A 23,597-nucleotide genomic window follows, 5' to 3' on the forward strand; every position below is an offset into this window, starting at 1 on the left:
CACTGTAATTGTGATACAGTGAATTATAAATGAAATAATCTGTCTGTAAACAATTGTTGGAAAAATGACTTGTGTCATGCACAAAGTAGATGTCTTAACCGACTTGCCAAAACTATAGTTTGTTAACAAGACATTTTTGAAGTGGTTGGAAAATTAGTTTTAATGACTCCAACCTAAGTGTATGTAAACTTCTGACTTCAACTGTATGTGACAATGCTATTCATTGACTACAGCTCAGTGTTCAACACCATAGTGCCGTCAAAGTTCATCACTAAGCTAAGGACCCTGGGACTTAACACCTTCTCTCTGCAACTGGATCCTTGACATCCTGACAGGCCACCCCCAGATGGTAAGGGTAGGTAACAACACATCCCCCACGCTGATCCTAACATGGGGCCCCCCAGTGGTGCATGCTCAGAACCCCTCCCTTACTACTTGTTCTGCACGGCCAGACACAACTCAAATGCTATCATTGAGTTTACCTACCACAACAGTGGTAGGCCTGATCACCGACAACATCAAGAGAACCTATAGGGAGGAGGTCAGAGACCATGTGGTGCAAGGACAACAACCTCTCCCTCAAAGGACATGATTGTGGACTACAGGAAATGGGGGGCTGAACAAACATGCCCCCATTCTCATTGACGGGCTGTCGTGGAGCATTTTGAGAGATTCAAGTTCCTTGGCGTCCATATCACCAACCAAATAACATGGTCCACGCACACCAAGACAGTCGTGAAGAGGGCACAACAAAACCTATTCCCCCTCAGGAGACTGAAAAGATTTGGCATTGGTCTTCATATTCTCAAAAGGTTCTTCAGCTGCACCATCGAGAAAAATAAAATATTATATCGTCTTTGTCTCTCAAAATTATTGTAACTTTAAATATCTAAATGAAAATAATTCAAATCTAAAAGTTTAAATAAAGGTTAAATAAAACAACTATAATAATTCAACCAAAGAGCACCCTTAGATCGTGGGAAAATGCTGCACTTGACAGTTGCCCTGTAATCAGTCCAATGGTGAATGGCTAAGCCTGCAACGCTATTGCAGAGATGTTGATATTACCGGTCGCATTTGATATGGTGAAAAAAATCACATCAAATCAAATGTATTTATATAGCCCTTCGTACATCAGCTGATATCTCAAAGTGCTGTACAGAAACGCAGTCTAAAACCCCAAACAGCAAGCAATGCAGGTGTAGAAGCACAGTGGCTAGGAAAAACTCCCGAGAAAGGCCAAAACCTAGGAAGAAACCTAGAGAGGAACCAGGCTATGTGGGGTGGCCAGTCCTCTTCTGGCTGTGCCGGGTGGAGATTATAACAGAACATGGCCAAGATGTTCAAATGTTCATAAATGACCAGCATGGTCCAATAATAATAAGGCAGAACAGTTGAAACTGGAGCAGCAGCACGGCCAGGTGGACTGGGGACAGCAAGGAGTCATCATGTCAGGTAGTCCTGGTGCATGGTCCTAGGGCTCAGGTCCTCCGAGAGAGAGAAAGAAAGAGAGAATTAGAGAAAGCACACTTAAATTCACACAGGACACCGAATAGGACAGGAGAAGTACTCCAGACATAACAAACTGACCCTAGCCCCCCGACACATAAACTACTGCAGCATAAATACTGGAGGCTGAGACAGGAGGGGTCAGGAGACACTGTGGCCCCATCCGAGGACACCCCCGGACAGGTATAACCCCACCCACTTTGCCAAGGCATAACCCCCACACCACTAGAGGGATATCTTCAACCACCAACTTACCATCCTAAGACAAGGCTGAGTCTAGCCCACAAAGATCTCCGCCATGGCACAACCCAAGGGGGGCGCCAACCCAGACAGGTTGACCACATCAATGAATCAACCCACTCAGGTGATGCACCCCTTCCAGGGACGGCATGAGAGAGCCCCAGTAAGCCAGTGACTCAGCCCCTGTAATAGGGTTAGAGGCAGAGAATCCCAGTGGAAAGAGGGGAACCAGCCAGGCAGAGACAGCAAGGGCGGTTCGTTGCTCCAGATCCTTTCCGTTCACCTTCCCACTCCTGGGCCAGACTACACTCAATCATATGACCCACTGAAGAGATGAGTCTTCAGTAAAGACTTAAAGGTTGAGACCGAGTTTGCGTCTCTGACATGGGTCGGCAGACCGTTCCCAAAAATGGAGCTCTATAGGAGAAAGCCCTGCCTCCAGCTGTTTGCTTAGAAATTCTAGGGACAATTAGGAGGCCTGTGTCTTGTGACCGTAGCGTAGGTGTAGGTATGTACGGCAGGACCAAATCAGAGAGATAGGTAGGAGCAAGCCCATGTAATGCTTTGTAGGTTAGCAGTAAAACCTTGAAATCAGCCCTTGCTTTGACAGGAAGCCAGTGTAGGGAGGCTAGCACTGGAGTAATATGATTTTTTTGGGGGTTCTAGTCAGGATTCTAGCGGCTGTATTTAGCACTAACTGAAGTTTATTTAGTGCTTTATCCGGTAGCCGGAAAGTAGAGCATTGCAGTAGTCTAACCGATAAGTGACAAAAGCATGGATTAATTTTTCTGCATCATTTTTGGACAAAAAGTTTCTGATTTTTGCAATGTTACGTAGATGGAAAAAAGCTGTCCTTGAAATTGTCTTGATATGTTCTTCAAAAGAGAGATCAGGGTCCAGAGTAATGCCGACGTCCTTCACAGAAATGTGTGCGGAGGCAGAGACACAGAAACTCACAACAATAACTTTGTCAGATAACACTGTGAAACAAATAATTGATGCTATAGCTAGCAGTCAAAGGGAAACTGAAAGAAAACCCTGAATGAGCGAATGGTGGTCTTTTGCACAGATGGGGCTCCATCTCGCACGGGGCGGTGGGCAGGACTATGCACTCTAGTTATGAATGTGTCTCCCAATGCTATACGGACGCCTTATATAATACACCCACTGAGCTATAATGAATACACCGAGAGCAACTGGCGGCAAAAGAGCTGAGCGCAGAACTCGGAGATACTCAGCAGTTAGATTTGTAAATTACACGCCTGTTCGCGAAACTATTTGGATATATGAGATCAAAGCATGACAATGTTCTATTTCACACCGAGGCTCGGTGGTTATCGAGGGAATATTTTTTCGAATTGAGAGAGGAACAGTTGTCATTCGCAATGGATGTAAAAAAACAACAGTTTGTTGACTTTCTGTGTAATGAAAATAATGTGTATCCTTGCCTATGTAAATGTCATTTTTGGGAAACTGAACGCAAGGATGCAAGGGAAATACAAAAACAAAAAGTGACCGAATCAGCGAAACCCATTTCACTGTGATCCTTGCTCAGTTGACATACAAATAAGTGACATCGAATGCTGCAGACAACGCATTCACGCTCACTGTGGAGGAGTTTTGGATCCTGACAAAAACGGAATACTGTGCGGTCTCCCTCCGAGCATTACAACTCATGGTACTCTGATTCAGTGCTCTCCTCTGCATTAAAAACAAATATCGATCCAAGTTGGATGTGACAGCAGAAATGAGGTGCGCACTGTCGATCCCGCCCCCTGACTTTGAGACATACATTCCAGTGTTGCCAACTAATTTTCAGGGTAAATTGCTATAGGCATGTTGATTTGTTGTTAAAAGTTGCTAAATGACGTTGTGATGTTATTGAGTGATAACATAAAACTGCGTCATTACGTAGATTACGCAATAACGTTACTCAAATAGACTGGCCATCTCGGCAAAAAAATGGGATTTGACGTTTTTCCAGGAACAGACTCTCACTCTTTTCTGTACAAATTTGATTTAGACATGTTGATTGATGTTGTAAGTTCTGTTCAAGATCAAACATTCGTGACCAGCTATATTCATTGGGTTTGGCTCGTCGAACCCGTGCTGCTGCAGTCAGCCAACAATGATTTGCAATTTGCAGGCCTGCTGCTGGCTGAGTGCCTGCTGGTCACGTCACTCACAATGCACTTTTGCAGCCGTGCAGTGTGACAGACAAAATCGTTTTTGGGTCGTTTAGAGGGAAAATGCGTGCATTTTAGCGTTTGAGTAACTTTTCAAAATTTGCTAAAAGTTCCAAATACATTTTTTAAAGTATCTTAATTACCTAGGATAGGATAAAGTAATCCTTCTCACCCCCCCCCCCCCCCTTAAATGATTTAGATGCACTATTGTAAAGTGGCTGTTCCACTGGATGTCATAAGGTGAATTCACCAATTTGTAAGTCGCTCTGGATAAGAGCGTCTGCCAAATGACTTAAATGTAATGTAAATGTTAATTTGTTGCTAGGTGCTGTTTGGAAAAAAAGTTGTTAAATCTAGCAACAAAATTGCTAAATTGGCATCACTGCAAGACACACACACACCCATCTCATTAGTTGTGGTGAGATAAGATACATTATGTCAGACTACTTTGTAGTTGACTGTCATAGCCCCACATTAGAAGTATGTGATGGTGAGTTGAGAAAACAATCAGAAATACTGTTCATGTTTTTCAACTGACTGCCAAAGCCCACAATAAAAAGTTAATATTGGCTGTTAATTACATCATTGTTTTTCACATGGTTGGGGTCGTGAGAATGTTAAGATATCAAAATGGGGTCCCCTGGGTTAGGGTAGGAGTATGCCACCTGTTTTTTTTTTCATACAAACACTCAGCATAGAATACTGAATTTTCTGATGCAGTGCTTATTTATGCAATAAAACACACGAATACAGTGTTTCAATAAAATATTAGCGAAATGCACCATAACAAGCAGTAAACATTTAAATCAGTACAAAATCTACAATTAGCAAAGTCTTATGATAACTGACATGAACATAGGCTACAAATTTAATCTAAGATTGCTGATAATGAACTAATTACACAATTATCCAAAATGTGCTACTAGAACTTCTAGCTGATTGACATCAGTACCACGTTTCGTGCCATTGTATGTGTCTGAGGTAACATTTACATTTAAGTCATTTAGCAGACGCTCTTATCCAGAGCGACTTACAAATTGGTGAATTCACCTTCTGCCATCCAGTGGAACAGCCGCTTTACTTTAGGTAAGGCGGTGTGTGTATATAGACATGTTTTTGAAAAAATAACTATGATTTCCAAACGCTTTTATAAAGGCAAGTCTTTTACATTTCTTCTCATAAATCAATACATACACATTTATGAAGTACTGCTTAATTAATTGTCATAGAAACACATAAGAAGTCACAATAACAGAGGCATAACAAAATAGAAGATTCCAAAGAAAATCTTTTTTTACAATCCTGTTTAAAATGGCAAACACCCTTACTAGTTAATTGACCTTGACCAACTGCAAGAAGTGCAGAAGCTGTCTGAAGTGAGGCCATTGACACAACTCACCTCATTGTTAAGCCACAGGACCACACTAAGAAACTAAAGGACAACTGGTATCACCAGATGTGGTGCTGGTGGTTAGGAACACCCCTGACTTTGTATTGTAATGGTTCGGCCTGTTGTAGACACCCTGGCTAAAAACGATGGCGGCGTTGTTGTGTGTGAGAAAGTTGTCAGTCAGCTGGACAGGGAAGGCGTAGAGCTGCTGATGGAATATGTTGCTGCTGGGCCCTGGGGTGTCCGGGGGGGTCTGGGGGAGGGGCTCACATCAGATCTAGAGAGGAATAGAGAAAAATAGGATGATGTTTGGAGAGAGGGTTGGATGGAGAGCGGGACAGAAGGAAAGAGGCGAGAGAGGGTGGAGGGGTAGAGAGAGACAGGTGTCGATGGATTAAAAAACACCTTCACTGATATTGTAGTTCAATCTACTACCTCGTTGTCCTGGTCCGAATACTCCTGCTGCTCCAGATCGGCCGTAGAAGCGCTCTCCTTCCAGGCACTAAGGTTGAATTGCTGGATGTTGTTGCACTTGATGGGTGTGTTCCCTCCCTCAGGGATGAGGAAGGGGTCACGTGACACGGCTGTAATGCCAGTGTTGTCACAGATGATCTGAGCCAGAGATACATTTTTCAGGGCCTTCCTCTGTGCCGAGGTGAAGACGCCTGGGTTTTCATACCATAGCCTGGGGATCAACAAGCGATAAGAGACACATACTATGACAGACAAACACACACTGGACCTTTAAAAACAGTAATAAACTGCACTTTGGCAGTGCTATGTCAAATACCTTACATGATGCAGGTCAGTCAATGCCCACCAAGATGTGAGCATATCTCTCTTCTCTCTCTCTCTCTCTCTCTCTCTCTACTCTCTCTCACTCACTCACTCACTCACTCACTCACTCACTCACACACTCAGACACACACACACTCACACACTCAGACACACACACACCTGTCTCCCTGGCGGATCTTCTGGAACTGGGTGGCAATGAGGCAGGCGAAGAGAGGCCCGACGCGGCCCCTGTGTACGAAGGGTTCAGCCACGCCCCCCATCCACACGTCAATGTTATCTGGGGTGCCGTAGAGCTGCAGCAGTCTGAAGGCCAGGTCTGTGTTGTTCAGAACCACGGCCAGCTCGCCCAGGTTACTAGGTGTTGAGAGCCCACAGAATTTACGCCAAGCGTTGTAATCTAGGTTAGGGAAGAGAAAGGAAATAATAAGTGAATGGAACTGACCAATAGAGATACAGTATATGGAAGACAAGAGGAATTAGAAAGATAATTGATTTTGTGTTAACAGCCAAAGGATATGAGTTTAATGGTATATATGTGTTTATCTGTGGTATCAGGGTAACTGAATAGATGTGTTTATCTGTGGTATCAGGGTTTATCTGTGGTATCAGGGTAACTGAATAGATGTGTATTTGTGGTATCAGGGTAACAGTATAGATGTGTATTTGTGGTATCAGGGTAACTGTATAGATGTGTTTATCTGTGGTATCAGGGTAACTGTATAGATGTGTTTATCTGTGGTATCAGGGTAACTGTATAGATGTGGTATCAGGGTAACAGTATAGATGTGTATTTGTGGTATCAGGGTAACTGAATAGATGTGTTTATCTGTGGTATCAGGATAACTGTATAGATGTGTTTATTTGTGGTATCAGGGTAACTGAATAGATGTGTATTTGTGGTATCAGGGTAACTGTATATATGTGTTTATATGTGGTATCAGGGTTTATCTGTGGTATCAGGGTAACTGAATAGATGTGTATTTGTGGTATCAGGGTAACTGAATAGATGTGTATTTGTGGTATCAGGGTAACTGAATAGATGTGTATTTGTGGTATCAGGGTAACAGTATAGATGTGTATCTGTGGTATCAGGGTAACTGTATAGATGTGTTTATTTGTGGTATCAGGGTAACAGTATAGATGTGTATTTGTGGTATCAGGGTAACTGTACAGATGTGTTTATCTGTGGTATCAGGGTTTATCTGTGGTATCAGGGTAACAGTATAGATGTGTATTTGTGGTATCAGGGTAACTGAATAGATGTGTATTTGTGGTATCAGGGTAACAGTATAGATGTGTATTTGTGGTATCAGGGTAACTGAATAGATGTGTATTTGTGGTATCAGGGTAACAGTATAGATGTGTTTATCTGTGGTATCAGGGTAACAGTATAGAGGGAAAATGGAAGGTGTGTACCAGGCAGGCCATGGTCACGTCCACGCTGCATGTTGAGGGAGCCCAGGTCCAGAGCCAGATGGTTTATGAACTGGAAGAGTTTCTCCCTCAGAGCATCCACCATCATGTGGTTCTGGGTGTTCAGCTTAGCAGGGTGACCCACCAGACCACGGATAAGAGGGTCGATACCACCTAAACGAGGACAGACAAAGAATAGGATTTTTTTTTTTTTTACCTTCCCCCCCATTATAGACTGTTATAAATGGGGTGGTTCAAGCCCTGAATGCTGATTGGCTGACAGCCATGATATATCAGACCGTATACCATTGAAATTACAAAACATTTAGTTTTACTGCTCTAATGATGTTGGTAACCAGTTTATAATAGCAATTAAGGCACCTCGGGGGTTTGTGGTATATGGCCAATATACCACGGCTAAGGGCTGTATCCAGGCACTCCGCTTTGCATCGTGCGTAAGAACATCCCTTAGCCGTGGTATATTGGCCATATATCACACCCCATCATGCCTTATTGCTTAATTAATAATCCAGAGAGTGAATTAGTTTACAACTGGCAAAGGGGTCTGAAAAGCATTCCTATGTGACCCACCACCACTCACCCTCAAACACCAGCCTCCAGGGGGTGAAGAAGGCCTTGAAAAGGGGCACGCTGGGGAACATGGGATTCTCCTTGTTGTTGATGTCCAGGCGGGACAGCGTGGGCTGGATGGCCAGATGGGCAAAGCGGTACGCTGCTGTCGCAAACACGTTGGCAATGCTGGGATCAATCGTCTTGTTGTAGCCTGGGTAACGGCCGAGCTGCCGGGCCATGGTGTCTGGGCCCACGATGTGCGGCAGGTAATCCCTGAACACAAACACCTGGGAGGGAGGGAGGGAGGGAGTCTGTTACTGGTACCTGGGTGGTGAATAGAGTCTGTTACTGGTACCTGGGTGGTGAATAGAGTCTGTTACTGGTACCTGGGTGGTGAATAGAGTCTGTTACTGGTACCTGGGTGGTGAATAGAGTCTGTTACTGGTACCTGGGTGGTGAATAGAGTCTGTTACTGGTACCTGGGTGGTGAATAGAGTCTGTTACCACCTGGTTGGTGATATGAGTCTGTTACTGGTACCTGGGTAGTGAATAGAGTCTGTTACTGGTACCTGGGTGATGAATAGAGTCTGTTACTGGTACCTGGGTGGTGAATAGAGTCTGTTACTGGTACCTGGGTGGTGAATAGAGTCTGTTACTGGTACCTGGGTGGTGAATAGAGTCTGTTACTGGTACCTGGGTGGTGAATAGAGTCTGTTACTGGTACCTGGGTGGTGAATAGAGTCTGTTACTGGTACCTGGGTGGTGAATAGAGTCTGTTACTGGTACCTGGGTGGTGAATAGAGTCTGTTACTGGTACCTGGGTGGTGAATAGAGTCTGTTACTGGTACCTGGGTGGTGAATAGAGTCTGTTACTGGTACCTGGGTGGTGAATAGAGTCTGTTACCACCTGGTTGGTGATATGAGTCTGTTACCACCTGGTTGGTGATATCAGTCTGTTACTGGTACCTGGGTGGTGAATAGAGTCTGTTACTGGTACCTGGGTGGTGAATAGAGTCTGTTACTGGTACCTGGGTGGTGAATAGAGTCTGTTACTGGTACCTGGGTGGTGAATAGAGTCTGTTACTGGTACCTGGGTGGTGAATAGAGTCTGTTACTGGTACCTGGGTGGTGATATCAGTCTGTTACTGGTACCTGGGTGGTGATATCAGTCTGTTACTGGTACCTGGGTGGTGAATAGAGTCTGTTACTGGTACCTGGGTGGTGAATAGAGTCTGTTACTGGTACCTGGGTGGTGATATCAGTCTGTTACTGGTACCTGGGTGGTGAATAGAGTCTGTTACTGGTACCTGGGTGGTGAATAGAGTCTGTTACTGGTACCTGGGTGGTGAATATAGTCTGTTATTGGTACCTGGGTGGTGAATATCAGTCTGTTACTGGTACCTGGGTGGTGAATAGAGTCTGTTACTGGTACCTGGGTGGTGAATAGAGTCTGTTACTGGTACCTGGTTGGTGATATCAGTCTGTTACTGGTACCTGGGTGGTGAATAGAGTCTGTTACTGGTACCTGGGTGGTGAATAGAGTCTGTTACTGGTACCTGGGTGGTGAATAGAGTCTGTTACTGGTACCTGGGTGGTGAATAGAGTCTGTTACCACCTGGTTGGTGATATCAGTCTGTTACTGGTACCTGGGTGGTGAATAGAGTCTGTTACTGGTACCTGGGTGGTGAATAGAGTCTGTTACTGGTACCTGGGTGGTGAATAGAGTCTGTTACTGGTACCTGGGTGGTGAATAGAGTCTGTTACTGGTACCTGGGTGGTGAATAGAGTCTGTTACTGGTACCTGGGTGGTGAATAGAGTCTGTTACCACCTGGTTGGTGATATCAGTCTGTTACTGGTACCTGGGTGGTGAATAGAGTCTGTTACTGGTACCTGGGTGGTGAATAGAGTCTGTTACTGGTACCTGGGTGGTGATATCAGTCTGTTACTGGTACCTGGGTGGTGAATAGAGTCTGTTACTGGTACCTGGGTGGTGATATCAGTCTGTTACTGGTACCTGGGTGGTGATATCAGTCTGTTACTGGTACCTGGGTGGTGAATAGAGTCTGTTACTGGTACCTGGGTGGTGAATAGAGTCTGTTACTGGTACCTGGGTGGTGAATAGAGTCTGTTACTGGTACCTGGGTGGTGAATAGAGTCTGTTACTGGTACCTGGGTGGTGAATAGAGTCTGTTACTGGTACCTGGGTGGTGAATAGAGTCTGTTACTGGTACCTGGGTGGTGAATAGAGTCTGTTACTGGTACCTGGGTGGTGAATAGAGTCTGTTACTGGTACCTGGGTGGTGAATAGAGTCTGTTACTGGTACCTGGGTGGTGAATAGAGTCTGTTACTGGTACCTGGGTGGTGAATAGAGTCTGTTACTGGTACCTGGGTGGTGAATAGAGTCTGTTACTGGTACCTGGGTGGTGAATAGAGTCTGTTACTGGTACCTGGGTGGTGAATAGAGTCTGTTACTGGTACCTGGGTGGTGAATAGAGTCTGTTACTGGTACCTGGGTGGTGAATAGAGTCTGTTACTGGTACCTGGGTGGTGATATCAGTCTGTTACTGGTACCTGGGTGGTGAATAGAGTCTGTTACTGGTACCTGGGTGGTGAATAGAGTCTGTTACTGGTACCTGGGTGGTGAATAGAGTCTGTTACTGGTACCTGGGTGGTGAATAGAGTCTGTTACTGGTACCTGGGTGGTGATATCAGTCTGTTACTGGTACCTGGGTGGTGAATAGAGTCTGTTACTGGTACCTGGGTGGTGAATAGAGTCTGTTACTGGTACCTGGGTGGTGAATAGAGTCTGTTACTGGTACCTGGGTGGTGAATAGAGTCTGTTACTGGTACCTGGGTGGTGAATAGAGTCTGTTACTGGTACCTGGGTGGTGATATCAGTATGTTACTGGTACCTGGGTGTAGGCGCCCATGATCTTGCGAGCCTCCTGATAGAGTATCTCACTGTCCCAATGTGGGTTGAGACGAAGCAGGGCACCGGCCAGACGGTTGTGCTCACGCAAGAACATTGTGTGAATGGATGTCAAAGCTATGTTCTCATCCACACGAACATCACCTGGGAGACAGAGACATGCAGGTGAGACCAGAGCCTTACAGGTGAGACCCGAGCCTTACAGGTGAGAACAGAGCCTTATAGGTGAGACCAGAGCCTTATAGGTGTGGTCAGAGCCTTACAGGTGAGACCCGAGCCTTATAGGTGAGACCAGAGACATACAGGTGAGGCCAGAGACTTACAGGTGAGGCCAGAGACTTACAGGTGAGGCCAGAGACTTACAGGTGAGGCCAGAGACTTACAGGTGAGGCCAGAGACTTACAGGTGAGACCAGAGACATACAGGTGAAGCCAGAGACATACGGGTGAGGCCAGAGCCATACAGGTGAAGCCAGAGCCATACAGGTGAAGCCAGAGACTTACAGGTGAGAACAGAGACTTACAGGTGAGGCCAGAGACTTACAGCTGAGGCCAGAGACTTAAAGGTGAGGCCAAATAATGATTGAGATGAACATCATATACATTGTCTTTCTGTATCCGGACAACTATTGTACATGGGAAGTCAAAGAATTCCTCTGGTCAAAGTTCTATCGCTTTTTGTCATCATTCTGTGTCTTAGACTTTAACTGAAATATACATTGGTGTACTCTTTGGACAAACGGAGTTGAAAGGCTAACCTGCAACGAAGCAGGGCACCTCCTTGGCATTGGTGTCGTTGGTGATTCTCCTGCGGGTGGCACACATGTTCCCCTTCACGTCAGTGAAGGGAAGAAACTCACGTCCGTTGTCTGTGAACTCTTTGTTGATACGTAGCAGGCCTCCATCGTTGGTGAGGTCACGTAGGTCACGCGCCAACCCCTCCTCAGAGCCGTACACCTGCCCCAAGTCCAGGAAGGCGTTCAGGGCATTGATCTGCTCCCTCCTGTTGGCCATGTCACCGAAATTGAAAGCAGACTTTCCTGTGCCGCACACAGGCGCTGATCGGAAGACCGGGATGCAGCTGTCTGGGCCAGTGGGCAAGCGTGGGTCATTGAGAGGAATCTGGTCATGGAGGAAAAGACAAGACACAGGTTGAAGAACTAATAATCCAGGGACCATGGATGGAAAAGGGCCAGATATCCAGGGGTGCCTGTTGTAAGTGTGGGATGTGATGTGAGAGCTGTGACTGACCTGGATGGGGAAACAGGGTTCGGAGCGTTCACAGCTCTCATCACAGTCCAGGCCGTTGCTGAAGGCGCGGATGCTGGGGGAGGAGGGCGTGAATGTCAGGTCATGGTCGTTCCACTGGCCAAAAATAGTAACCATATGTGTGAACTCGCGATCGCTCTCTACACTGGCATCATTGGTTGCCAGGATACGATTAGAGACCTCCCTTACCTGGACACATGGAGGGAAGCAGAGCAGAGGGAGAACAATGAAATACAATTATGTTACTTTATATCTAACTTGTGGTGAAATAGTGGCAGTTATTGCAACTATGTCTTTGTATTGTCATCATACCAGAGGGAGCACAAAGTTGTTGAAGCTCCTATTTGGGTCCCAGCTTTTAGGTCTAGAGACCCCATCGTCATACTGAGCAGGAAGCCAACGAGTGAAGGGGGTGTTTGAGGCTCCCAGACGAGGAGACTTCCTAATAAGAAGGAAGAAAATACAAATCAGAATAGAGAAACCTCGCTTGAGAAACTCAAGGTAAAGGTAACTGCCAAAATAACGGAAACACTTGAGTAAATGAGGGATACAAAGTATATTGAAAGCCGGTGCTTCCACACAGGTGTGGTTCCTGAGTTAATTAAGCTATTAAAATCCCATCATGCTTAGGGTCATGTATAATAATGCTGGTCATGCCATTATTTTGGCAATTATTTTGGCAACCATGACAATGCCCCCATCCATAGAGCACTGAATGGTTTGATAAGCATGAAAACGATGTAAACCATATGCCATAGCTATCAGTCACCAGATCTCAACCCAATTGAACACTTATGGTAGATTCTGAAGTGGCGCCTGAGACAGCGTTTTCCACCACCATCAACAAAACACCAAATGATGGGATTTCCCGTGGAAGAATGGTGTCACATCCCTCCAATAGAGTTCCAGACACTTGTAGAATATATGACAAGGTGCTCTGAAGCTGTTCTGGCGGATCGTGGTGGCCCAACGCCCTATTAAGACACTTTATGTTGGTGTTGCCTTTATTTTGGTAGTTACCTGTATAAAGCCACATCTCCTGCAGCCTATGACTGTATAGCCAGACCTCAGACCTACACTGATTGCACTTCCCTTTATATTCCACCCTATACAACTACTGTGCACAAGGCTTTCAAATTGTTGTGTCAAAGTATTAAAGCCGCCATGCCCTGGTGCTCTCACAGGTTGTTGCAGACGCTGGTGGCTGTGCGGTACTTGTTAACGTTGGGTGTGGTGCGGCAGGAGGGCTTGCTGACACGAGCTGCACAGCCAGTGACCCGTGCAATGGTGTCTAGCTCCTGTGGTGTGAGGAGGTCTGAGAAACAAGAGATAAGGAATAATGTGAAATATGTGTTTGTGTGTGGATGGGTGTATGTGTGTGTGTCTGAGTGCATGTGTGTTTGTGCGTATGTATATTTGTGTGCAACTGACCTGTTGCGTTGAGCGAACGTTTGTGCAGCCTGTGGGTGCGGTGGACTTTCTCATGGATCAGCCTCAAGGTGTTCTCCAGGTAGTCTGCAGACCGAACAGCAGAGCGCGTGTCCCTGGCAGGCTGCTTCAGGAGACGCAGGATATCTGAGGGCCTGATGGACTGTCCACGCACTCTCTCCAGACTCCTAAGGAATGGACAAGCACAGTGGTGTAAAGTACTTAAGTAAAAATACTTTAAAGTGCTACTTAAGTAGTTATTTGGAGTATCTGTACCTTACTTTACTATTTATATTTTTTGACAACTTTTACTTTTACTTCAGTTCATTCCTAAAGAAAATATGTACTTTTTACTCCATACATTTTCCCTGACAACCAAAAGTACTTGTTACATTTTGACAGGAAAATGGTCAAATTCACACAGTTATCAAGAGAACATCCCTGGTTGTCCCTACTGCCTCTGATCTGGCTGACTCACTAAACAGAGAACATCCCTGGTTGTCCCTACAGCCTCTGATCTGGCTGACTCACTAAACAGAGAACATCCCTGGTTGTCCCTACAGCCTCTGATCTGGCTGACTCACTAAACAGAGAACATCCCTGGTTGTCCCTACTGCCTCTGATCTGGCTGACTCACTAAACAGAGAACATCCCTGGTTGTCCCTACTGCCTCTGATCTGGCTGACTCACTAAACAGAGAACATCCCTGGTTGTCCCTACAGCCTCTGATCTGGCTGACTCACTAAACAGAGAACATCCCTGGTTGTCCCTACAGCCTCTGATCTGGCTGACTCACTAAACAGAGAACATCCCTGGTTGTCCGTACTGCCTCTGATCTGGCTGACTCACTAAACAGAGAACATCCCTGGTTGTCCCTACTGCCTCTGATCTGGCTGACTCACTAAACAGAGAACATCCCTGGTTGTCCCTACAGCCTCTGATCTGGCTGACTCACTAAACAGAGAACATCCCTGGTTGTCCCTACAGCCTCTGATCTGGCTGACTCACTAAACAGAGAACATCCCTGGTTGTCCCTACTGCCTCTGATCTGGCTGACTCACTAAACAGAGAACATCCCTGGTTGTCCCTACAGCCTCTGATCTGGCTGACTCACTAAACAGAGAACATCCCTGGTTGTCCCTACTGCCTCTGATCTGGCTGACTCACTAAACAGAGAACATCCCTGGTTGTCCCTACTGCCTCTGATCTGGCTGACTCACTAAACAGAGAACATCCCTGGTTGTCCCTACTGCCTCTGATCTGGCTGACTCACTAAACAGAGAACATCCCTGGTTGTCCCTACAGCCTCTGATCTGGCTGACTCACTAAACAGAGAACATCCCTGGTTGTCCCTACAGCCTCTGATCTGGCTGACTCACTAAACAGAGAACATCCCTGGTTGTCCCTACTGCCTCTGATCTGGCTGACTCACTAAACAGAGAACATCCCTGGTTGTCCCTACTGCCTCTGATCTGGCTGACTCACTAAACAGAGAACATCCCTGGTTGTCCCTACTGCCTCTGATCTGGCTGACTCACTAAACAGAGAACATCCCTGGTTGTCCCTACTGCCTCTGATCTGGCTGACTCACTAAACAGAGAACATCCCTGGTTGTCCCTACTGCCTCTGATCTGGCTGACTCACTAAACAGAGAACATCCCTGGTTGTCCCTACAGCCTCTGATCTGGCTGACTCACTAAACAGAGAACATCCCTGGTTGTCCCTACTGCCTCTGATCTGGCTGACTCACTAAACACAAACGTGTGTCCCTGGTCATCCCTACTGCCTCTGATCTGGCTGACTCACTAAACACAAACGTGTGTCCCTGGCTGTCCCTACTGCCTCTGATCTGGCTGACTCACTAAACAGAGAACATCCCTGGTTGTCCCTACTGCCTCTGATCTGGCTGACTCACTAAACACAAACGTGTGTCCCTGGTCATCCCTACTGCCTCTGATCTGGCTGACTCACTAAACACAAACGTGTGTCCCTGGCTGTCCCTACTGCCTCTGATCTGGCTGACTCACTAAACACAAACGTGTGTCCCTGGCTGTCCCTACTGCCTCTGATCTGGCTGACTCACTAAACACAAACGTGTGTCCCTGGCTGTCCCTACTGCCTCTGATCTGGCTGACTCACTAAACACAAACGTGTGTCCCTGGCTGTCCCTACTGCCTCTGATCTGGCTGACTCACTAAACACAAACGTGTGTCCCTGGCTGTCCCTACTGCCTCTGATCTGGCTGACTCACTAAACACAAACGTGTGTCCCTGGCTGTCCCTACTGCCTCTGATCTGGCTGACTCACTAAACACAAACGTGTGTCCCTGGCTGTCCCTACTGCCTCTGATCTGGCTGACTCACTAAACACAAACGTGTGTCCCTGGCTGTCCCTACTGCCTCTGATCTGGCTGACTCACTAAACACAAACGTGTGTCCCTGGCTGTCCCTACTGCCTCTGATCTGGCTGACTCACTAAACACAAACGTGTGTCCCTGGCTGTCCCTACTGCCTCTGATCTGGCTGACTCACTAAACACAAACGTGTGTCCCTGGCTGTCCCTACTGCCTCTGATCTGGCTGACTCACTAAACACAAACGTGTGTCCCTGGCTGTCCCTACTGCCTCTGATCTGGCTGACTCACTAAACACAAACGTGTGTCCCTGGCTGTCCCTACTGCCTCTGATCTGGCTGACTCACTAAACACAAACGTGTGTCCCTGGCTGTCCCTACTGCCTCTGATCTGGCTGACTCACTAAACAGAGAACATCCCTGGTTGTCCCTACTGCCTCTGATCTGGCTGACTCACTAAACAGAGAACATCCCTGGCTGTCCCTACTGCCTCTGATCTGGCTGACTCACTAAACACAAACGTGTGTCCCTGGCTGTCCCTACTGCCTCTGATCTGACTGACTCACTAAACACAAACGTGTGTCCCTGGCTGTCCCTACTGCCTCTGATCTGGCTGACTCACTAAACACAAACGTGTGTCCCTGGCTGTCCCTACTGCCTCTGATCTGGCTGACTCACTAAACACAAACGTGTGTCCCTGGCTGTCCCTACTGCCTCTGATCTGGCTGACTCACTAAACACAAACGTGTGTCCCTGGCTGTCCCTACTGCCTCTGATCTGGCTGACTCACTAAACACAAACGTGTGTCCCTGGCTTTCTGTAAATAAAAAAGAAAATGGTGCTGTCTGATTTGCTTAATGTAAGGAATGTAAAATCATTTATACTTTTAGTACTTAACTATATTTTACATTTACTTTTGATACTTAAGAATATTTAAAACCAAATACCTTTGGACTTTTATTCAAGTAGTATTTTACTTGGCGACATAATTTTCTGTTAAGGTATCTTTATTTTTTACTCAAGTATGATAATTGGGTAGTTTTTCCTCCACTGGACAAGCATGTGATTGAGTTTTGAACAGAAACAAGCTCCTGCGGTTGAATTAAAATCTTTGTACACTGGCAGATTTATTGTACTAATCATCAGAAATTATGAGAAATAGAAATAGTGAACCTATTATTTTCTAAAGGAAATACAAAAGGTACAATTAAAGCAAATTGAAAAATTAGAAAGACAAAGCTGGTGCAAATCTGTTTCTTCGACTGAGTGAGACAATTGTGCTAGTTGCATACGGAGTAAGACACTAGTGCTGGTCATTTCATTTGACCCATGTTACAAAGACAGAGATGATTGACTACATCTGAAGAGATCAACTGTCAGGTTTACTCACTTTTCTCTGGAGTACTTGTAGGCTTCATCTACGAGTCTCTTTGCCTCCTCTATAGAACTGTGAATGAAAGGGCCACCCAAACTTTCCTGTGTGGACAGTGCTGGCTGGATGAACATCAGGCACAGCCCCAATGCCAGGAGGGAGGGAAACGGAATCATCTCTAGAAAGCAGAAAGGGAGGTTTATCAGTTTATCATCCTTAAAAAAAACATGCTGCTCTCTTCAATGTAATGAGCAAGTCTTTTGCTTCTAGCTGTTCAAATTTCAAATTGTGAGAGAGAACTACAGAGACTTCTCAAAGAAAATCATGAAATCATTTTGCACACAATAATCATTTTAAAAACTAGGGCTGTCAGAGTAAATCAGCTAACTCAAGTAAACTTTATATCATTTTATTGCCCTGTTTTTTTATTGTGATTAACCGTATTGTCTGAAAGCGTTGAAAATGAAAACATCTGCAATACATAATCTATACAGATAACAACAACAATAAATGTAAAAATAAGTTGACATTGAGGTTAACGAAAGTGTGCTTTCTAAATGTACCTAATTTTGCTTACCGTTACTTACAAAATTCAGACGTCAATATTCTTGTAATATTTTTTTTTGTATGAAAAAATACAGCTTAGTTTGAGCAAATTCTGAATTTGCGATTAATCACAGCAAATGTAGCGATTAAATCAATTCAATGTTTGAATAATTTGACATCCCTGTTAATAACACATTCATGCATGGATCAGAATTTCCATGGTTAACAGAAAAACTCAAATATAACCTGATGATCAGACAAGGGAAACATACAGCAAATGTATTTTATTCAATCATACCTTTGTTTGAACAACTCTTGTTGTGAAGTCTTGTTGAGAAGTAAACTCGTCCTCTCTAACAGTTCTATTTATAGTCAATATTACAAAGCCCCACCCCTATTATCTGACCTTTTATTTGTATTGAACGAGACACGTTGTTATTTACAATGATGACTTCATGCAACTTCCTTCTTCCTTTTGCCTTGACCAAATCGATCATTAACTGATCATATTATTTAATGTGCTACTTTTGAGTCAGTCAAGGAAAATGGTAAATGCTTACTCTATATTCTAGCCAGCTGTTTCCTGCTAGAACCCTTTTGCAGCATCATGAGTTAAATGATTGTGATGGTTATGACTGCATGGTCTATGGTCTGGGCTTACAAGAATGAATGCATTACTTTATTTTGAGCTGCTGTGTACTCAGAGCTTCTCGGTAAAGGCGCACTTACAACCTGTACAATTTATACAAGTTCACCGCTCTTTTTAAAAATATCTAGAACCTTAATTAATTAAAGGGTTCTTCGCCTTTCCCCATGGGAGAACCCTTTAAAGAACCCTTTTAGGTTCCATGTAAAACCCTTTCCACAGAGGGTTCTACATGGAACCCAAAAGGGTTCTACCTGAAACCCAAAATAGTTTCAAAGATTGCAGCTTCACGATATTTGAATTAGCGAAATTGACATCATGCAACAGACTTGTGCATTGTAATTTAAATATGTGCTAGGATTGTATCGTAAGTCACAAACTTTACTTTTGTCAAGTCAAATTGGTCCATTGGGTAGAACCCCAGAGCTAGCTATATTCTGTTGAAATAACCTCCACAGGGAAGTTTGAGTAAAAACTTAACTCCAAAATGACAAAGGTCATTTGAAATATAACATATATTCCCCATCATTCTTCCTTGTTGCAGTGAATGACGCTTGACTAACTTCATTTCAGAGATGGGGCCAGATCATTTCCTTGTATGCACTGCAGCATTTTTTCTTCTTTGTGTTTATGGTAAGAGGAAATACCGAGGGAATATTTGACCTGTGACAGCGGTGTGTTCCGTGATAACCCATCTGATTATTTGTGTCTGGTAAGGGGATGACCATTCACTCGTCTCAAACAATGATGTACAAGGTGATTCAGAAGACAAGATATAGTTTTGTTTTACCTGGCTGATTACTGCAGTTATTTTTTTCAGTCACTGGTGAATTTTCAGAACTCTATGCACAAATATCAAAACAGATCATCAAAATAGCCAATTTTAGCCTCTACACCTTAGGCAGTATTGCTTCCATGGCCTATCCTGCCATATGGGGGACAAAATATATTTGGTTTCTTGCACCGATGCAAGCCAACACAGTGATTTCAAGAATCAATGTACAGTTGAAGTCAGAAGTTTACATACACTTTGGAGGTTGCAGTTATTAAAACTTGTTTTTCAACCACTCCACAATTGACTGGTTGACAAACTATAGTTTTGGAAAGTCGTTTCGGACATCTACTTTGTGCATGACACAAGTCATTTTTCCAACTGTTGTTTACAGACAGATTATTTCACTTACAATTCACTGTATCACAATTCCAGTGGGTCAGAAGTTTACATACACTTAGTTGACTGTGCCTTTAAACAGCTTGGAAAGTTCCAGAAAATGATGTCATGGCTTTAGAAGCTTCTAATTGACATTATTTGATTCAATTGGAGGTGTACCTGTGGATGTATTTCAAGGCCGACCTTCAAACTCAGTGCCTCTCTGATGCAAAAAGTGCAAATCAATCCCAGAATAACAGCAAAGGACCTTGTTAGGATGCTGGAGTAAACAGGTATAAAAGTATCTATACCCACAGTAAAAACGAGTCCTATATCGACATAACCTGAAAGGCCGCTCAGCAAGGAAGAAGCCACTGCTGCAAAACCGCCATAAAAAGCCAGACTATGGTTTGCAACTGCACATGGGGACAAAGATCGTACTTTTGGAGAAATGTCCTCTGGTATGATGAAACAAAAATAGAATTGTTTGGCCATAATGACCATCGTTATGTTTGGAGGAAAAAGGGGGAGGCTTGCAAGCTGAAGAACATCATCCCAACCGTGAAACACGGGGGTGGCAGCAACATGTTGTGCGGGTGCTTTGCTGCAGGAGGGTCTGTTGCACTTTACAGAATAGATGGCATCATGAGGAGGACAAATATATGGATGTATTGAAGCAACATCTCAGGACATCAGTCAGGAAGTTAAAGCTTGGTCGCAAATGGGTCTTCCAAATGGACAATGACCCCATGCATTCGTCCAACGTTGTGGCAAAACGGCTTAAGGACAACAAAGTCAAGGTATGGGAGTGGCCAGCACAAAGCCCTGACCTCAATCCCATAGAACATTTGTGGGCAGAACTGAAAAAGCTTGTGCGAGCAAAGGAGGCCTACAAACCTGACTTGGTTACACCAGCTCTAATTGAGTGTATGTAAACTTCTGACCCACTGGGAATGTGATGAAAGAAATAAAAGCTGAAATAAATAATTATCTGTACTATTATTCTGACATTTCACATTCTTAAAATAAAGTGGTGATCCTAACTGACCTGAAGACAGGGAATTTTTACTACGATTAAATATCAGGAATTGTGAAAAACTGAGTTTAAATGTATTTGGCTAAGGTGTATGTAAACTTCCGACTTCAACTGTATATACCTTGAACCCTATACTTAAGGTAGTATATGTGTCACAACCTGACCATAGTTTACTTTGTATGTTTCTATGTTTTGGTTGGTCAGGGTGTGATCTGAGTGGGCATTCTATGTTGGATATCTTGTTTGTCTATTTCCATGTCTGGCCTGATATGGTTCTCAATCAGAGGCAGGTGTTAGTCATTGTCTCTGATTGGGAACCATATTTAGGTAGCCTGGGTTTCACTGTGTGTTTGTGGGTGATTGTTCCTGTCTCTGTGTTTATTGGCACCAGGCTGTATTAGGTTTTCACACATTTATTGTTTTGTTTAGTTATTTCATGTCGAGTTCATTTATTAAAGAACATGAATAACCACCACGCTGCATTTTGATCCACTTCTCTTCCACCAGACGAAAGCCGTTACAATATGGCCCAAGAAGGGGGTCATTAGTGAGATAACAGTCATATTACTTGGCTGCTTCTCTTTCATTATTTCATTATTTTATTTAGTGATTATAGCCCTCTCGCTTTGCCACTTCCTTCTGCTGAAACTATGTCCTCGAAACGGTGCCCCTCTATATGTAACCCATGATGCTGTCTGGACAGAAATAGTATGACATTACATAGTCTTTTGGTCCAGACAACATCAGATACATGGTCTACACCAGGGGTGTCAAAGTCAAATGGACGGAGGGCCAAATAAAAAATTTAGCTACAAGCCGAGGGCCGGACTGTTCGAATGTTCATTGAAAAATTTTTAAATGACGCATATAGTCTAGTGAACCTAATTGAACCTACTGAAAACCTAACAAATATATTCCAATATGATCAGATAAATAAAGCAATATTTTCTTATGGCTCTGTCAGTAATCTTTAATTTTCAACAGACACAAAAGACAAATTTCCTTTATATAAAAATCCCCATAACATGAACATTAAATGAAAGAAACCGGTATTCAAGGCACCATCAGTAGCCTATATTTTCTATTTTAGCAAAAGTGGGCTAAATTTACTTCAAAGAAAAAAACAATAATAGCAATTTTCTATCATCCACTCAACTGAAATATTTTTAAAATATAATTGGATTGAAATACAATAAAATAAAGTGCAAAAATCTATTAATCAAAAACAACACTTTGTTTAAGGAGAAGTAACATGCAGTGAAAACAAATATTAAACTTTAACTTTTAAACTTGAACTGAGTAAAAACTCTAAATATGTGATTGCACAGTAATGTTCACTTGTTTGAGGTTGAGGGTGATACTTGGTGGTGTCCCATCTTTTCCACAAGTTCATCAATGTTCAGATAAGGCTCTGAGCTGAGGAAATCCTCAGACATTGAGTGGAGGTGTTCAGCAGTAAGTCGACTTCTGTGTGATGTTTTGTTCAGGTTCATCAAAGAAAAAGTTGTTCACACAGGTATGTGCTGCCAAACATAGACAACGTTTGAGCAGCCTGGATGCGCAGCTGGGGCATTGTGTCGGGGAGGAAACGGGCGAACTCCGCAGCACCCACTGCATATTTTGCCCTCAGTGCATCATTGCATTGGAGGTCAATCAACTCCATTTGGAGGTTTGGTGGTGAGCTTTCCACGTCAACAGCAAATGGGTTACAGCAGTTCCAACCTGCTTTTTTGTGCTTCAAAGTCAGCAAATCGGCTCGAAAGTCAGCGGCAAGCATACCTATTTTATCAGCCAACTGTGCGCTCGGGAACGCACTGGTAGAGAGCTTCTCTTTCATGGTCTGGCAGCTGGAAAGTGGCTCAAATTTTCTTTCCGCATCTGTCTCAGAGTCAGTTTGGTTTTAAATGCCTTCACTGTACTGTACATATCAGAGATGACATGATCCCTGACCCTGCAGCTGCAAGTTCATTGCATTCAGATGTCTAATGTCACACAGAAAAGCCATTTCACACAGAAACATTTCGGGAGTTGTGTTGTGTCTTTCCCTTTGCTGTCCAAGAACAGACAAATCTCCTCATGGTCTCGAAACATCTTGAAGCACCTTTCCTGGCTTAGCCAGACTGCACCTCTGATGTGATAAGGCAAATCACCATGCTCCGTTTCTAACTCCGTCAGAAATGCCTTGAACTGGCGGTGATTCAAACCTTTGGCTCTGATAATGGTTAACCTACTGAGACGTGATGATGCTCATTACATGCTCCATTTTCAAGGCTTTACCGCACAACGCTTCCTGGTGTATGATACAATGATAAGCTGTCAGCTCACCTGTCGCGTTTTCCTCTTGCATCTTTTCCAGATCTTCGCACCAGTCCGCTCCTGTGTCCACACATGAGCAGGTGCTCCGTCGGCTGTCAAACCCACGAGTTTTTCCCAAGGCAGCTCCATCTCATTTACACATCTTGACACCTCTTCATACAAATCATGCCCGTAGTTGTGCCATGCATGGACGTAAACCAAAAACTCCTCTGTCACGCTTAGGCTGAGTCCACTCCGTGGATGAAAATTGACAACTGGGCAATGTCAGAAATGTCGGTGCTCATCCACAGCCAAGGAATATGCAATGAAATCTTTTCCTTTTTCACAAGCTGCTCTTTTAGATTGATGGACAACTGGTCTACTCTCTCGGCAATGGTGTTTCTGCTCAGACTCACATTTAAAAAGAGTTGCCTTTTTTCTGGCAACCGTCACAAACTTTAATCA

At 44.3% G+C, this 23,597-nt stretch overlaps 1 protein-coding gene across 1 annotated transcript; it reads right to left on the bottom strand.

Annotated features, from left to right (window-relative positions):
- Positions 1-5,064: 5,064 nt before the first annotated feature.
- LOC135503976 (myeloperoxidase-like) lies at positions 5,065-18,394 on the bottom strand. The gene is made up of 13 exons (XM_064922189.1): positions 18,304-18,394; positions 17,478-17,637; positions 13,740-13,924; positions 13,491-13,623; positions 12,621-12,750; positions 12,291-12,497; positions 11,798-12,161; positions 11,024-11,184; positions 8,138-8,396; positions 7,540-7,710; positions 6,283-6,520; positions 5,761-6,010; positions 5,065-5,602 (listed from the first exon to the last, which is right to left on the bottom strand). Exons 2-13 carry the CDS (start codon positions 17,633-17,635, stop codon positions 5,597-5,599), a joined length of 2,262 nt encoding a protein of 753 aa, XP_064778261.1. The 5' UTR covers positions 17,636-17,637; positions 18,304-18,394; the 3' UTR covers positions 5,065-5,596.
- Positions 18,395-23,597: the final 5,203 nt, after the last annotated feature.

Source organism: Oncorhynchus masou, chromosome 18 (assembly GCF_036934945.1).
Source record: "Oncorhynchus masou masou isolate Uvic2021 chromosome 18, UVic_Omas_1.1, whole genome shotgun sequence".
Taxonomy (NCBI): Eukaryota; Metazoa; Chordata; class Actinopteri; order Salmoniformes; family Salmonidae; genus Oncorhynchus; species Oncorhynchus masou.